Source organism: Eleutherodactylus coqui, chromosome 1 (genome assembly GCF_035609145.1).
Source record: "Eleutherodactylus coqui strain aEleCoq1 chromosome 1, aEleCoq1.hap1, whole genome shotgun sequence".
NCBI classification, from domain to species: Eukaryota; Metazoa; Chordata; class Amphibia; order Anura; family Eleutherodactylidae; genus Eleutherodactylus; species Eleutherodactylus coqui.
This window is the reverse complement of record NC_089837.1, coordinates 399,548,423-399,562,046: the sequence shown is the minus strand read 5'-3', so window position 1 is coordinate 399,562,046 and position 13,624 is coordinate 399,548,423. Positions and strand designations below refer to the sequence as shown.

General features: G+C 44.8%; 1 protein-coding gene across 2 annotated transcripts in view; it reads left to right on the top strand.

The window, feature by feature from the left end:
• The first annotated feature begins 1,646 nt into the window (after positions 1-1,646).
• NALCN (sodium leak channel, non-selective) overlaps positions 1,647-13,624 on the top strand; it is a 421,791-nt gene continuing 409,813 nt past the window's right edge. For both annotated transcript variants that reach the window (XM_066593014.1, XM_066593005.1), the window contains exons 1-2: positions 1,647-1,754; positions 3,679-3,861. In XM_066593014.1, coding sequence (XP_066449111.1) covers positions 1,647-1,754; positions 3,679-3,861 — 291 coding nt within the window. The remainder of the gene's footprint in view (positions 1,755-3,678; positions 3,862-13,624) is intronic.

Sequence of the window (13,624 nt, the reverse complement as noted above, 5' to 3'; positions counted from 1 at the left end):
TCTTTCACACGGGTGCTAAAATAGGAAATCAACATGAGCCGTGCCTGCATTTACAAGCATTGTCCACTACACAGAGGTCAGCGTAGAGGCAGACCTTTGTGTATTTGCAGCGCTGACAGCATGCACCCACTCAGCTGATCAGTCGGGGTCCCAAGCGATGGACCCCAGCCGATCAACTATTGATGACCTATCCTGAGGATAGGTCAGCAGTAATATTTTCCCTGGAAAACCCCTTTAAAGTAATACCAGTGTATGCCGTTGTATTTTGATAGCAGTTGTCTAGATTTAAACCGCGCCTCCGCATCCTGTTGAAAGGTACATTTTTCTTTAATCTTGAAAAAAGGTACCAAGTCGCATATCCTCTTTCACTTGTTTGCCATAGCCTTTTTTTTAAAAGAAAAAACAGATTAGGCATATTTTCTTGATTATTTCCACCTCTAAAACCCCCTGTTTCCAACATAGAATATCGCGTATCCACATCAAGAAGTGACATCACATAAAGAAGTGATAAGTCGCTGCAGAAACACTCATTTCCACTTTGGAATTTTGCACACAGATTTTACCTATTGATGGCAAAGTGCAGCAGATTTTGATGCAGTTTCTACAGGTGAAAATCACTATGGAAAACTGCATGGCGATTCCACTGTTTAAACCTACCATGAGGGTGGTTTCGCCATGGCATTTTTTCGAAATGCTGCAGCCAGATGCTAGCATAAAGCCAATAATGAAATCTCAAACGCATCACAAAGTGTATTTTTATTGTGAGATACTTCTTTTCTTTTGGTGAGTTTGTGTGAGTGGCTTATTTTTTCCAAACCCAACATGCTCTAGATATGGCATTTTTCATAGCCTTCTCTGTAAGACTGGAATAACGCATGTAAAAAACACATGTACAAAATGTATACATTAAAAATACATAGCAACCATGGTGCTAAAGCCCATTTACACGGAGCGATGATCGCTCAAAGATCGCTCAAACAACAGTTTGAGAGACAGCTTTGAGCATTCATTTTGCATAAACTATTAAGTAGCTACTCAGCTACTTAATAGCTATTTAATGTGCAAATGAAGCCTCAGCTGAAAGCAGTTAATAGCCCGAGGGCTCTTATTTGCATTCAGTTCCTTTGTTCTCCGACAGGAAACAGTGCAGGCATAATTTTTATGGTGTGGTTCACCATAAAAAGACAAAAGACCCATCAACAGGATGCAAAAATGTGTTGTGAACCTAGCTATAGAAACTATAAGTGTTTTTGTTGTGTGTAAGCATAGGGTTACTAAAATGTATTGCATGGAAGAGGTCAATACAGTGAGATGTTTATTAGCATGTGTAAGGGGGACAATACTTCATGGTATCAAATGTTACTTAAGACTATCCAGCACTCTAGCATTCCCGTCTGTAGATTTCCCATCTGGCTAGTATATATGTTCTTCTATAGGTACATATGTCTCTTATTATGACACATTAGGGAATCCTAACAGTTAGTAATATAGCAATGTCTATGATATGAAATTATGTATCAATGTTAATTTACACACTTGAACTCTTGTAGAGTTGTAGGATATATGTACTTCCACCATTCCGTACTTGGTGCTAGCATTTTTCTTTTATTATTTTTCAATTACAGAAGACCAAAAGTGATAATAGCATGCTGAAGCGAAAGCAAAGCTCAAGGGTTGAGGCTCAGCCTGTTACTGATTTTGGCCCTGATGAATCCCTGTCTGATAATGCTGATATCCTGTGGATCAACAAGCCAGTGAGTTTTCCTCATTTTCTTTCTTTACTTGTGTGCGTTTATGGATTTTTAAAAACTAAAACATTAGGGCTAATTCGATGAGATTCATTTAATGTGTTGGGTTCATGTAACGGTGTCATTCTACACATATTTTTTAACTGGATGCCAGCCAGGCAATTTACCATTATAGTAACACCGATGGTGTCCTAAACGACGAGACACATTTTAATGATTTTATGCATGTGGTGGTTTTATGGCCCCATTTTTTTGCCTGGCCTGGCACAATTATTTTTGTTTTTTTTCGGAACATATAGGGCTATTTAATAAATATCTTTTTTTGTTGTTGTTTTGGACGTTTTTGATATATAATTGGTATAGTTTCAGATTACAAGTCAAAGATAGTCACAATTTCGGTTGGTGTGGGTGGTGGGTTTTTTTTTTTGTATTCTATATATTTTTTTTTAACTTAACATGTATGTGCCTTTTCACAGCATATCAGGCTTCTGGGGAACATTGTATTGTGTTTTTTTCTATTATTTCACAGTTTTCCACTGTAACTGGAGCATTAATAGGAGCTCCAGTTACAGGATAAAACATCCCTCTATAGTACCAATAGTCAAAGTGAGACCCGTACTAGGGTCTGCTATAATCTTGCAGCTCTGACATGCTGGGTGTTGCCGGTGATCATGTGATTGCTGGGTCCCATGCAGGAAACGGCAGTGCTGCTTCCTGCATTTGTTACACAATGCTTCTTGAGTACTGTGTACCCAATAAAAGAGAAGGCAGACGCTGTTATAAACTGCATCTGTCTGCTCCTTTGGGTTCATGGCTGTTTCTCACAGCTGAGAACCTGACCTGCTGGATTGCAGAAGGTTTAAAGGGGTTGTCTCGCGGCAAGCATCAAAATTTTACATTACCCCATTCCCCCTGTCACCCCCCTGGCATAAAACAGCAAATTAAAGCGGTTTTTAAACTGCTTGCTACTCACCGATCCGACGAAATAAGGAGTTTAAAAAATCTTCTCCCTAAGATGGCCGCCGGTCCTTTCCCAGGGATGCACCGCGGTTTTCTCCCATGGTGCACCGCGGGTCTTCTCCCATGGTGCACAATGGGCTCTCTGCGTTCCATTGCCGATTCCAGCCTCCTGATTGGCTGGAATCGGCACACGTGACGGGGCGGAGCTACGATGACGACGCGGTGACCAGCTCTCCGGCACGAGCGGCCCCATTCACCAGGCAGAAGACCGCACAGCACAAGCGCGTCTAAAAAAGCAAGAAGCCAGCGAAATTAGACGGAGCCATGGAGACGTGGACGCTAGCAACAGAGCAGGTAAGTGAATAACTTCTGTATGGCTCATATTTAATGCACGATGTATATTACAAAGTGCATTAATATGGCCATACAGAAGTGTATAACCCCACTTGCTTTCGCGAGACAACCCCTTTAACCCAGCGTGTATTTTTACTATGGTGTGAGAATAAAACCCAGGGCCAAGCCCTTGGTCCTTAAGGGGTTAAATTAAATAAATTAAATATTTAAATTAAATATTCAATAAAGGATTACGTTCTTCATGAGATTTTATATTTGTTATCATTAAGTCCTAGCTTCCCATTCACTGCTTGTCCTTTACTTTTAGCTAATGGGGTGCTTTTTTTTTGCATCTTTAAGTATACATAGTAGTTCCAATTCATAAAGGCTAACTTTTTGAAATAAAATATATAAAAAAGGTAGATTTACCACTTTATCATAGGTTTATGTTAAACCTGTTTTTATTTTTGAATTATAATTTCAATGTCACTCATGTGGTTCAGCACGATAGTGAGAAAACTAGTTCTAAGAAAAGGTATTGTACACAGTGGTTGGTTCGTGGTTGAAATTATACTTGTCATGTAGCGTTAACTGTTCACATTAAAAAAATTATCTTAAACTGTTCTCTCTTTTCCAGTGGGTGCACTCATTACTACGCATTTGTGCAATTATCAGTGTCATTTCCGTTTGTATGAACACCCCAAAGACCTTTGAACATTATCCTCCACTTCAGTATGTGACAATTGCCCTTGATACCCTATTAATGTTCCTTTACACTGCAGAGATGATTGCAAAAATGCATATCCGAGGAATTGTCAAGGTGAGATAAACATTACATAATTACATAGCATGTTGTTTTTGATGTCTTTTCCTTCACAGTTCAGATGTTTACTGGATTCAGAGGCATAAGCTGAAACGCAAGTGCAAAATGTGGAAAGCTAGCTTTAGTCAGTTGTATCTTTTAATGCTTTCTTGCGTCTGTTTACTTTCTCAATCCTTTTTTTTATAGCAGAGAAGCATCAAACGAATATCAGAAGGGATTTATTATTTATTTGATCTGTTTTTAATTATACTTAACCCCATATATTGTGGGTCTTTATGGAATACTATCACACACTTAGAAAACATTTAAAATATATACAAGTACAATTTCATCTTTTAAAAGATTTTTATTTATAATTTGATATATAAAATGTTATTACTAATTCACCAATATCATTAAGACCTGTTTGTAGGAATGGAAAATACTACGATAGGGCTGAAAATCTTGGACTGTGTCACCATATTCATATAGTTTTGTTCTTAAAAAATTACGCATAGTATTGGAATGCCAAAATGGTATTCAATGTGTATCTTTTTGCCATCTATTTAATCATTTATTATAGTCCAAAAGTAATTTTATTAATTAACTCCTTAGCAACCTGGGACGTATATGTACATCCTAGGTACACAGGTTGTATAAAGAGCAGGATCGGGAGGCAAGCCTGCTCCACACACGGCCAGTGTAAGTGGTCTTTGACAACAGACACGATCAGTGTTCAATTTTGAGTTTTAAATGCCTTGAACAGCGTTGGGGATCCGAATGGCCTCCCTGCAATGTGATTGTGAGGTGTTGTCTAGGTGTGATGGCAGCCCGGAGCCCTCTGAAGACCCCCAAGGCTGTCATATATTTCTGCTTTTTAAGGTGAGCCTGTGGTCTGTCTTTTTAGAATGTCTACAGAAATACCATATTCTGCAATACTTAAAAATTGAAGTATTTCAGTATAGGGTATAAGTGATCAGACAATCCCAAATTTAAGTCCACTTTGAGGATTTAAAAAAAAAGAAAAAAGGCAAGTGGAAAAAAAAAGCTTATTTTATTATTGTAAAAAATACAAGATATTAAACATCAAAACTTATCTGGTGTTTCCATGTCCATAAAAGCCTTATCTATTAAAATAATACATTATTTATGTTGCAAAGTGAATATTATCACAAAAAAATACACTCCAAATTGTGATTTTTGGTCACAGTCCAAAAAGTGATCAAAACATTGTGGGTACTCCAAAATGGTACCAATAGAAACCGTGGGTATTCCTGCAAAAAATAATGGCTCATACAACCCTATCGACAGAAAGATGATAAGGTTACGCCAGTCAGAAGAAGGTTACGGAAAATAATAATTATAAGATTTTATTTTTTAACCCCCCAAGGGTGCTTTCAGACAAGCGTGTGTGTGCGTGTACGTACATAGGTGCGCACAAAACCATGCGTCTATTAGCACCATTGGTTCCCTATGGTGTGTTCACATGTTGATGTTTTACAGGCGTGCAAACGCACGAACCTGCAAAACATAGGACATGCGTGCACCATAGGTGCTGTGATAGCTGTGCCAGGGGATTCTTTACTCCCCCAGGTAGTTCCCCCAGTGCTGTCACAGTGTTTAGTGATGAGGGGACTCCCTGCGGAGAATATTGACACGGACCTATGGTGCACGCATGTCCCATGTTTTTCAGGTATGTGTGTTTGCAAGCCTCTAGAACACGGACATGTGATCACACCATAGGGAACCAATGGTTCTAATAGATGCGTGGTTATGTGCGCACATATGTACACATATAAACACGCTTGTCTCAATGAATCCTAATAGAAAGTCTACCTGCCATATATAAGTAGACTCGTGGGGCACTTACTGCTACATATTGTAGAATATAGTAAACCTATATTTAGGTGATTACAGTTTATGCTGATTAGTAATAGATGCTTAATGTAGAATGTTTAGCCAAGCATTATTTATTTTTTATTGCATAGGTGAATTATTTGCTGACATAGCAAACTTTATTTTTCTAAAGGATGTTTTGAACAACTTGGATATGTCTGCTTTGCACCTGATATTCTACAGTTTTTTCCTCTTTATTATGCACATGTGTCTGAGCTTACAGCTTGTGTGATACGGGTTTAGGAACAATTCAGCCGAGGAGACAGCAATGAACTCTCAGAGAAGCAGGAGACCAAGAAATCCACCATATGTTATCATATAGCAGAATGCTGCATGCTGTCAGAAGATGTGAGGGTAAAGCACATCAGGCTGCCATTGCCCTTTTCAGACAGGTGGCACCAGTTTTTGTTTTTACCTTTTAGCCAGTCTGCCTCCACGGGGATATATAATAGGTTTGACCTAAATATGTAAGGCTTCATTTATGAAAAATATATGAAACACTGAAATCATATGCTTCTATACAAATACGATTTATGAACTTTTTCTGTACTCAGTACAGTCTAAATGCTGATTTTATTTACCATGTAGCAGATAAAACTGAACATTATCGTACATGAACCTACAAGACACTACTAGTATTGTTTTGTTTTGCAAATAAAATCATCTCGGGTAATTTCAAAGCAGCTTTCATGTTGTCCAAGCCTATGAATCAGTTAATTGAAAGGAAGTTTGTCAACTATTTTTTGGGGCTATAAACAGAAGTACTATACAATGTGTGATGTTAAGTGGAATTCATAGATACTATTTTCTTTGCAGCATGACTCCACTATCCATATATGAGTCTTTATGTTTATCCGGCATCATATACAAATTACTGGTTGACCGTCTGATGGGCGGTGCAACATCCTCCCCAATGTTTAAAAAAATGCCCCTTTCCATCCCTAGTGATGACTCCAGCACAGCTCGCTGTAGACATCATGTATTCCATCAGTACCTCACTTGCACCTTATTGATGATGGTAAGCAAGGGCATTTGCTGTGAGTCCTTCACAGTCAAGACTGATGTCGCGCACATGCACCTGCTGGTTCAGTGTAGCGCAAGTGCAGTGATGATGTAACTAAGGATAGAAAGGGGCATCACTGGGGGGGGGAGACCTTGGACCGCAGGCAGCAGTAGATCGCCCATCGGATGGTCAACCACTAATTTTTCATATGGTGTTGGATAGGCATACACTCTGGATAGTGGAGTCATGCTGAAAAGAAAAAAATGTATCTATGGATTCTATTTAACGTCGCACATTGTATAGTACATTCGGTTTATAGTCTAAAAAATAGTGACCTACTTCGTTTTAAAGGGAACCTAGAAGCAATGCTGTGGATTATTATGCCTCTGCTTGTAAATACCTTTTGTAGACAGGACCTTATGCTAGCTCTGCCAAGTATGGGCAAGCTAATGGCAAGAACACCATGACTAGTCACTGCTTAGGTTCTATAGCCAGAAGTGAGAGGAGGACCTTTTTATATGCAGTATGTCAAAAGGTCTAAATATGGTTCAGGGGAAAAGTATTTGTATTAAGAAGCTAAACTTTAGAACAAGGAGGCACAATCTGAAATTAGTTTGGGGAAGATCAAAAGAAATGTCAGGAAATAGTATTACTTTACTGAACGAATAGTAAATGTTTGGAACAAACTTCCAGCTGATGTGGTTGGAAAATCAACAATAAATAAATTCAATCCTGCCTGGGATAAGCATAGATCTATCCTAAGAGAAATGAAAAGGAAATATTATAAAGGTGGACCAGATGGGCCACGTGGGCTTTTCCAGCTGTCGGTTTCCTGTTTCTGTGCTCCAGCACTTACAGATGACTATTAGTGAGCACACCAATTATGTAAAACCTCCGATTTAAACAAGGGCATGTCTACAAAGGTATTTATTATATACCTTCACAGTTCCTGTCATGATTCTATTGACAAAGTATAATGGTGGAAATGTTTTTCTAATAGGCTAAATTCATTAATTTCATAGCTTTGCGTTTGATATAGTCTAATATGTATTACCAAAGAGCAAGCTGATTTGAAGTGAATAGTGTGGGATAGTTAGCCCAAGTAGAGCGTGAGCTTGCAGTGTGAGCAGCAGTCAGAGACCACAACAGCAGATAAAGTCCATACAGGCTTAGCCTGTGTTTATTAGAAAGCATAAAATAAACAAAATACAGCCTTAACTTCAGACATAAACAAAAATCCTGGTTATCCAGCACTTACTATACAGAGTTCTTCCCTGTCTATACTTACGGCTTGCTGCAGCCGCACTAAAAACCACACAGTCCAGTTTCCTCCCTGAGTCAGGGGTAGAGCGTCCTGTGAGACCAGCAGCTTCCAGCATCTAGCTGTACTCGGCCTTCTCCTGTCTGCAGCTTTGCAGACTTTTATGGACTGGGTAAACCGAGTCTCTGCAACTGAGTAGCTAATCCCCCATAAGACCTGGAGGGGAGGGGGTGGAATGGACAGCCCCACTACCAAGCCTGCTATCCATTTAAGAAAAAAAAACAGGCCCAAATATGTTTTTTAAAAAGCATCTCCAGCAACTAACTTTGCTGGAGATCATGTCACCCTTGCTTTTCCCTGTGTCTCACGTAGTGAGACACAAACTCCCTTCACTTAACGGGCGTAATACCTGAATGCAGGCGAAACATAGCGACTAGAGATGAGCGAGCACCAAAATGCTCGGGTGCTCGTTACTCGAGACGAACTTTTCGCGATGCTCAAGGGTTCGTTTCGAGTAACGAACCCCATTGAAGTCAATGGGCGACCCGAGCATTTTTGTATATCGCCGATGCTCGCTAAGGTTTTCATTTGTGAAAATCGGGGCAATTCAAGAAAGTGATGGGAACGACACAGCAACGGATAGGGCAGGCGAGGGGCTACATGTTGGGCTGCATCTCAAGTTCCCAGGTCCCACTATTAAGCCACAATAGCGGCAAGAGTGCCCCCCCCCTCCCAACAATTTTTACTTCTGAAAAGCTCTCATTAGCAATGCATACCTTAGCTAAGCACCACACTACCTCCAACAAAGCACAATCACTGCCTGCATGACACTCCACTGCCACTTCTCCTGGGTTACATGCTGCCCAACCCCCCCTGCACGACCCAGTGTCCACAGCGCACACCAAATTGTCCCTGCGCAGCCTTCAGCTGCCCTCATGCCACGCCACACTCATGTCTATTTATAAGTGCGTCTGCCAGAGGAACCGCAGGCACACACTGCAGAGGGTTGGCACGGCAAGGCAGCGACCCTCTTTAAAAGGGGCGGGGCGATAGTCCACAATGCTGTACAGAAGCAATGAGAAATCCAATCCTGTGCCACCTCCATCTGGAGCTGCACACGTGGGCATAGCAATGGGGAACCTATGTGCCACACACTATTCATTCTGTCAAGGTGTCTGCATGCCCCAGTCAGACCGCGGTTTTTTATAAATAGTCACAGGCAGGTACAACTCCGCAATGGGAATTCCGTGTGCACCGACAGCATGGGTGGCTCCCTGGAACCCACCCGCTGTACATAAATGTATCCCATTGCAGTGCCCTGGACAGCAGAGCTAACGTCAGATGAAATGCAGGTGGGCTTCGGCCCACACTGCATGCCCCAGTCAGACTGGGGTTCTTTAGAAGTGGACACATGCAGTTACAACTCCCTGTGGACCCACAGCATGGGTGGCTCCCTGGAACCCACCGGCGGTACATAAAAATATCCCATTGCATTGCCCATCACAGCTGAGGTAATAATGTCATGTTTAATGCAGGTGGGCTTCGGCCCACACTGCATGCCCCAGTCAGACTGGGGTTCTTTAGAAGTGGAAACAGATGCATTTACAACTCCCTGTGGACCCACAGCATGGGTGGGTGCCAAGAAGCCACCGGCGGTACATAACAATATCCCATTGCATTGCCCATCACAGCTGAGGTAGTAATGTCATGTTTAATGCAGGTGGGCTTCGGCCCACACTGCATGCCCCAGTCAGACTGGGGTTCTTTAGAAGTGGAAACAGATGCATTTACAACTCCCTGTGGACCCACAGCATGGGTGGCTCCCTGGAACCCACCGGCGGTACATAAAAATATCCCATTGCATTGCCCATCACAGCTGAGGTAGTAATGTCATGTTTAATGCAGGTGGGCTTCGGCCCACACTGCATGCCCCAGTCAGACTGGGGTTCTTTAGAAGTGGAAACAGATGCATTTACAACTCCCTGTGGACCCACAGCATGGGTGGGTGCCAGGAAGCCACCGGCGGTACATAACAATATCCCATTGCATTGCCCATCACAGCTGAGGTAGTAATGTCATGTTTAATGCAGGTGGGCTTCGGCCCACACTGCATGCCCCAGTCAGACTGGGGTTCTTTAGAAGTGGAAACAGATGCATTTACAACTCCCTGTGGACCCACAGCATGGGTGGCTCCCTGGAACCCACCGGCGGTACATAAAAATATCCCATTGCATTGCCCATCACAGCTGAGGTAGTAATGTCATGTTTAATGCAGGTGGGCTTCGGCCCACACTGCATGCCCCATTCAGACTGGGGTTCTTTAGAAGTGGAAACAGATGCATTTACTGTGGACCCACGGCATGGGTGGCTCCCTGGAACCCACCGGCGGTACATAAAAATATCCCATTGCATTGCCCATCACAGCTGAGGTAGTAATGTCATGTTTAATGCAGGTGGGCTTCGGCCCACACTGCATGCCCCAGTCAGACTGGGGTTCTTTAGAAGTGGGAACAGATGCATTTACAACTCCCTGTGGACCCACAGCATGGGTGGGTGCTAGGAAGCCACCGGCGGTACATAAAAATATCCCATTGCATTGCCCATCACAGCTGAGGTAGTAATGTCATGTTTAATGCAGGTGGGCTTCGGCCCACACTGCATGCCCCAGTCAGACTGGGGTTCTTTAGAAGTGGACACATGCAGTTACAACTCCCTGTGGACCCACGGCATGGGTGGCTCCCTGGAACTCACCGGCGGTACAAAAATATATCCCATTGCATTGCCCATCACAGCTGATGTTATGTCAGCTGTAATGCAGGTGGGCCAAAAATTTATTGGATTACACTGTAGGCGAGGGCCCACAAAAATTGGTGTACCAACAGTACTAATGTACCTGAGAAAAATTGCCCATGCCCAACCGAGAGGGCAGGTGAAACCCATTAATGGCTTTGGTTAATGTGGCTTAATTGGTAACTAGGCCTGGAGGCAGCCCAGTTAAAATAAAAATTGGTTGAGGTGAAAGTTTCAACGCTTTAATGAGCATTGAAACGTATAAAAATTGTTTAGAAAAATTATATGACTGAGCCTTGTGGGCCTAAGAAAAATTGCACGTTCGGCGTGATTACGTCAGGTTTCAGGAGGAGGAGCAGGAGGATGAATATTATACACAGATTGATGAAGCAAAAAGGTCCCCGTTTTGGATGGTGATAGAGAACGATGCTTCCATCCGCGGGTGCAGCCTACGTATTGCTTAGGTATCGCTGCTGTCCGCTGGTGGAGAAGAGACGTCTGGGGAAATCCAGGCTTTGTTCATCTTGATGAGTGTAAGCCTGTCGGCACTGTCGGTTGACAGGTGGGTACGCTTATCGTGATGATTCCCCCAGCCACACTAAACACACTCTCTGACAAGACGCTAGCCGCAGGACAAGCAAGCACCTCCAGGGCATACAGCGCGCGTTCAGGCCACGTGTCCAGCTTCAACACCCAGTAGTTGTAGGGGGCAGAGGCGTCACCGAGGACGCTGGTGCAATCGGCTATGTACTCCCTCACCATCCTTTTACAGTGCTCCCGCCAACTCAGCCTTGACTGGGGACCGGTGACACAGTCTTGCTGGGGAGCCATAAAGCTGTCAAAGGCCTTAGAGAGTGTTCCCCTGCCTGCGCTGTACATGCTGCCTGATCTCTGCGCCTTCCCTGCTACCTGGGCCGCGGAAATGCGCCTTCGGCCACTAGCGCTGTCGGATGGGAAGTTTACCATCAGTTTGTCCACCAGCGCCCTGTGGTATAGCATCATTCTCGAACCCCTTTCCTCTTCGGGAATGAGAGTGGGAAGGCTCTCCTTATACCGTGGATCGAGCAGTGTGTACACCCAGTAATCCGCAGTGGCCAGAATGCGTGTAACGCGAGGGTCACGAGAAAGGCATCCTAACATGAAGTCAGCCATGTGTGCCAGGGTACCTGTACGCAACACATGGCTGTCCTCACTCGGAAGATCACTTTCAGGATCCTCCTCCTCCTCCTCCTCTGGCCATACACGCTGAAAGGATGACAGGCAAGCTGCATCTGTACCCTCAGCAGTGGGCCAAGCTGTCTCTTCCCCCTCCTCCTCATGCTCCTCCCCCTCCTCCTCCTCCTCCTCTGGCCATACACGCTGAAAGGATGACAGGCAAGCAGCATCTGTCCCCTCAGCAGTGGGCCAAGCTGTCTCTTCCCCCTCCTCCTCATGCTCCTCCCCCTCCTCCTCAACGCGCTGAGATATAGACATGAGGTTGCTCTGACTATCCAGCGACATACTGTCTTCCCCCGCCTCCGTTTCTGATTCCAAAGCGTCTGCCTTTATGCTTTGCAGGGAACTTCTCAAGAGGCATAGCAGAGGAATGGTGACGCTAATGATTGCAGCATCCCCGCTCACCATCTGGGTAGACTTCTCAAATTTTCCAAGGACCTGGCAGATGGCTGCCAACCAGGCCCACTCTTCTGTAAATAATGGAGGAGGCTGACTCCCACTGCGCCGCGCAAGTTGGAGTTGGTATTCCACTATAGCTCTACGCTGCTCATAGAGTCTGGCCAACATGTGGAGCGTAGAGTTCCACTGTGTGGGCACGTCGCACAGCAGTCGGTGCACTGGCAGATTAAACCGATGTTGCAGTGTCCGCAGGGTGGCAGCGTGCGTATGGGATTTGCGGAAATGTGCGCAGAGCCGGCGCACCTTTCCGAGCAGGTATGACAAGTGGGGGTAGCTTTTCAGAAAGCGCTGAACCACCAAATTAAAGACATGGGCCAGGCATGGCACGTGCGTGAGGCTGCCGAGCTGCAGAGCCGCCACCAGGTTACGGCCGTTGTCACACACGACCATGCCCGGTTGGAGGCTCAGCGGCGCAAGCCAGCAGTCGGTCTGCTCTGTCAGACCCTGCAGCAGTTCGTGGGCCATGTGGCTCTTCTCTCCTAAGCTGAGTAGTTTCAGCACGGCCTGCTGACGCTTGCCCACCGCTGTGCTGCCACGCCGCGTGACACCGACTGCTGGCGACGTGCTGCTGCTGCTGACACATCTTGATTGCGAGACAGAGGTTGCGTAGGAGGAGGAGGAGGAGGGTGGTTTAGTGGAGGAAGCATACACCCCCGCAGATACCACCACAGAGCTGGGCCCCGCAATTCGAGGGGTGTGTAGAACGTGAGCGGTCCCAGGCTCTGACTCTGTCCCAGCCTCCACTAAATTCACCCAATGTGCCGTCAGGGAGATATAGTGGCCCTGCCCGCCTGTGCTTGTCCACGTGTCTGTTGTTAAGTGGACCTTGGCAGTAACCGCGTTGGTGAGGGCGCGTACAATGTTGCGGGAGACGTGGTCGTGCAGGCCTGGGACGGCACATCGGGAAAAGTTGTGGCGACTGGGAACCGAGTAGCGCGGGGCAGCCGCCGCCATCATGCTTTTGAAAGCCTCCGTTTCCACAAGCCTATACGGCAGCGTCTCTAGGCTGATCAATTTTGCAATGTGCACGTTTAACGCTTGAGCGTGCGGGTGCGTGGCGTCGTACTTGCGCTTGCGCTCAAACTGTGGCGCTAGCGACGTCTGGACGCTACACTGAGAGACATTGCTGGATGGGGCCGAGGACAGCGGAGGTGTGG